The 4,316-nt window shown below is 34.4% G+C and overlaps 1 protein-coding gene across 5 annotated transcripts; it reads left to right on the plus strand.

Moving 5' to 3' along the window:
- Positions 1–212: 212 nt before the first annotated feature.
- LOC131069452 (uncharacterized) lies at positions 213–3,483 on the plus strand. 5 transcript variants are annotated; one of them, XR_009112132.2, is made up of 5 exons: positions 225–501; positions 712–955; positions 2,436–2,583; positions 2,899–3,227; positions 3,327–3,440. XR_009112132.2 is itself a non-coding variant. In XM_059207471.1 (4 exons), the coding sequence occupies exons 2-4, from the start codon at positions 2,441–2,443 to the stop codon at positions 3,213–3,215; spliced, it is 330 nt and encodes a 109-aa protein (XP_059063454.1). In that variant the 5' UTR covers positions 213–501; the 3' UTR covers positions 3,216–3,440. The 5 variants fall into 5 exon arrangements, 1 of the variants encoding a protein (XP_059063454.1); XM_059207471.1 differs by lacking the exon at positions 712–955 and having other exon boundaries at positions 213–501; positions 2,441–2,583; positions 2,899–2,993; positions 3,124–3,440; XR_009358251.1 differs by having other exon boundaries at positions 223–501; positions 2,441–2,583; positions 2,899–3,440.
- The last annotated feature ends 833 nt before the right edge of the window (positions 3,484–4,316 follow it).

The following is a 4,316-nucleotide window of genomic DNA, read 5'->3' on the forward strand; positions in this document are numbered from 1 at the left end:
ATTCCTTACTAACTCGTGATTAAACTCATAGGAAGCTGCCAATCAGAAATTGCCTTCTTTTTATGTTTCTGTTTGTATCTATGTTAATGCTATATTCATTCACAGAAAGATGCAAGTTTTTTAAACATTAAATTTAGTTAATTTATTTTTCCCCCATTTGATTGGGCTAAAACTGACAGGAACAGATTGTCAAAAAAATAACGTGAATTACGATAAGAGAGAACGCACGTTCCACGATGTCGCTGGCAGCTTATGGCAGGAGCTAACACACATTTCACGATGTCATTGAGATCGTATTTCAAGAGCTAGATACGTTGCAGTCTATGCTTCCACATTTTTGCATGCACCTTATACAGAGTCCACGTACCTTGTTTATGTATCCATGTTTTCCATACAGGTTTCCTTGCATATTGAGAATGCCTATTACCTTGATGGTCTCGCGCTATCCCGCAGCTTGAGCCCATGAAAGAAAAGTTTTCACAGATTTGTTGATTTTCCCAGGTGAGGCTTTTCTTTCATGAAATGTTTTTTACTGTTTAGGGTTTCATGTATTTTGCAAGATTTATTTGTTAATGAAACATAGAAAATTGTCCCTTGGTGTGTAGCTTGCTGATGCTTTACTCTTGAAATCTGTTTAGATTTAAAGCATTTTTCTATTATTTGTTTCAAATCCATTTCTTTTCCCACGGTTGCTAAGACCTCTACCTGCAGGATGTTTTCAAGTTCTTAAGCAGAAATGGGAAGGGAATTCCAGAATCATAATTGTAGAATGCCCATGTTTTATAATTTATTGAAGGAAAGGAAGATTATTCACACTGATAGATGAATAGGTGAAGTGGAAGGCATGAAAGCCCTCTGCATCTGCTGAAAACTCATCAGCAGTTTATTCACGAAGCACACCGTTGTGACCCTATACTGCTGTCCACGACCCTTCTACTTTCGGTTTTATTCACAGGTCAGTGGATATGATTTTGTTTATAGCCTTTTTTGATTTTTTGGGTTTGGTTTCAAATCTGTTTTAAACCTACTTAACTAGGGCAATGGACATATCTATTTGATTAGGGCAATTACTATCCACTAAAATTGTATGAATGTGCTGGAACCTAGCTGCATACACTGCTAGCTTTCCATTTTCACTGATATCGATATGACATTCCATATAGATTCTAGTACAAAAAAATGAAGAACATGACAATATGATTAAGTGATGGCAAATAGGTTTTATGCAGCTTTCTGCGGGAAGTGGTATGTTTATATATAATATTAATAAAAATTAGAACTTAAATATTTAGTTTTTCCTACATAATTTCTCATGATACATGTTTTCACCTTTGTTACTGCATCTCTGTTAAGAGATTTATTTTAAATAGTTAGAGGATGGTTAATCTGTTTGAGGGTTTTTTTTTAATAATTTATTGAGCTTTCTATATTTATCATGTTGTCGTCATGTGGAGGCAGTTAAGCCCTTGATTTATTTCCCTTAACTTGAGGAGGGACGCTGTGTCCAAGTGTGGGCTTTTTTTTACTAGGCTTTTTACGCTTTGTTATCATAGTTCCAAGCAAGAATTGACTATTTGTTAAACGAAAACTTACTCATCTGTTTCCATGAATTTATTTCATACAATGATAATTTAAATTTTTTTATTCATAATTTTGTATGCCATGTTTGTGACTTCAATCTTCGGTACATCAAGTTGGAGCTATGCATTGAATTTGGAGGCCTTGTTCTACGTCTTTTTTGAATGTTGTAAGTTATATATACAAAAAATTACAGCGGAAACGAAAGGAGATGAAAAATTCCCCACTTATTCATCAAACCCCACTAACCCTTTCCAGAAAAAGCAGTAATTTCAAAATAAAAAAAAATTGAGATAAAATGTCCATTTCCTTAAACCATTATCAATCCCCAGGAATGGAAAATTTCCCCAAAACTTCCCACAGACAACGAAAACCTACTCACATAAACAGTGTTCAAAATGAAATTTATGAAACTGTTTACAATAAATTAACAACCAACCATTAGGTATATCTCTGTTAACAATCTATCAAAACTTAGGCTCACTTAAATTTATGTTGGGATAGTATTCGTTTTGTGTAATGGGTATAATGAAGTTGCCGGATAGAAAATAAGTGCAGAGTCTTTTGGGTCTGTAACTAAACTGAAAAATGTAAAACATGAAGAAACAAAATATATATACTTGAAAACAACTCATTTCGTGAAGAAGTTGAAATTTTGAATGAGGGAAATGCATTGCTGGGATTTTTCAATTTGGAGGAAGGCAGAGGCTCAGACAATAAACAGTGATTAATCCTTTCTTCATCATCCAATCAAACTACGAGAATTTGTTTCATAAAATTCATTTTCCATTGTACAAGTTGCACATTTTTTACAAGCATTTTAGATAAAAAATATTTTGGCTGCCTGTGATTGGCAGGGCAGATGATTGCAGATGCGTTGAGAGTTATTCACAGTTTTCCCAAGGCATGGCGGGAAAATAGAGGTATGAAGTATTCATTTCTGGACAAGAGGCTGCACAATCTAACATTGCAGCTTGTACCACCGCCGCTGCTGCCCCAGTGCCGGTGCTATTTCCATCCATCCTTCTCTCTGAATTTGCATTTGAAACTACTTTTTTAGGTGTGCTAGTACAAACACATTTTCACATGAACCATATAAATTGTCCACGTATTCTGACACATAGAACATGCTCTGCTAAGCTTTTGATAATGGTGAAATTTTTAGGTATATAATGTACAAAAAAATTTAAAATTCTACACATGGTGAGTATGATATGCATCATTCTTTTTCTTAAGCTAAAACAATAAATCAAATGATATTTTTCTTATGTTTGGTTTGATCTAACTTACAATGATTATACAATACATTGCTGACTGCAGGAGACATCAAGCCTTGACACATTACAATTCAATATTACAGTTCCAACACCTTACATCTTCACGACGAGGGTCCTTAAGGAAGCTAGATCTGAGAAGTAGATAAGTCTTGTGATCTTAATAAGGGTTAATGCATATTTTCTTGTCCAATGCAAAATAAATTCTAATGGAACTTTCCTGGTCTTTTAATTGGAAATGGTGTCCTTGTTTCTCATGGAACTGTACCAGGTAGCAGCTGCAACAATGTACACAATTTTATTCATCCTCAGAAGGGCTCCATCTTGGAGCAGGACAATGGAGTGCCATACTACCTACACTAAGAAACAATTAATGTGAATGGAAAAACTCTTCCCTGCTAGTTTCTATATATTTTTGTAGTTAGTTCTGCTTCTCTATAATTTTTTCTCTCATTATTCGCTATAATCATGCAGAGAATGTGTCAAGTTGATGACTGGATTCCATCAAAATGATGTTCGAAATTTATGATCCACAAGACTATGCTTTATTCTATTTTTGAATGTTTGGATTACAGACTTTGGATGCTCTATGCTTGAAATTAATTATGACTAGTGAAATCAGGTTTTTGGATACGTTATCTGATATTGGGTTCTCTGCTCTGGTTTAAATTTTTGTGCACCTTTATTTCTTTAATGCCATGCAAGCTTGTATTTATATATATACAAGCACTAAAGAGTGTACCTTACCAAAGACTCTTGTTTAAAGGTTGAGGATCTACAACCCATCAATAGCTTGGCACATTTGCATCATTTCTGCATCCCTCATGTGCATTGTATTTGATTGGTTATTCAGTTTTTTCTTTTCCACTTATCCCCTTTGTAACATGTTCGAGTACTAAACACTTTTCCACTAACAAGGAAATAGCATCTTTTGATGCTATTTCCTATATTCTCTCATTCTACAATATAGATTTACAAAAATGTCTCAATTTTTTTTTCTCAATTTAGGCCATATGCAACAAACATGACATCTTCCATAGGCAGAAGTTTATTATTATGTATTCTATTAGCCACGTTTACAACTAATGCTAGTAGTAACATTATTTATGCCAATTATTTATTGGCAGGTAGAATACTAAGTACGAAAACATATACCAAAACTGTTTTTCCAATTATGTTGCAAATACAATACTCCACTCCTTTGACTTACAAGGATGTCTAATTTCATGTATACACAAACACATCACAGAGCATCAATACCAAAACATATACCAGAACTGTTTTTCCAGCCTCTGGCAGGAACTTCGCTGCTTGCAGCTCTTGTCTCTTTACGATTCAATATGATGATATCTTGGTAGGTCATGATATCGAGACGCACAAGGATTCTTTGATCATCCTTTGATCATCCTTTGTCAGATAACAAAACACAAATCTCACGTTCAGTGTTGCATGGACTTTGGATTG

This window comes from Cryptomeria japonica, chromosome 6, assembly GCF_030272615.1.
Source record: "Cryptomeria japonica chromosome 6, Sugi_1.0, whole genome shotgun sequence".
Taxonomy (NCBI): Eukaryota; Viridiplantae; Streptophyta; class Pinopsida; order Cupressales; family Cupressaceae; genus Cryptomeria; species Cryptomeria japonica.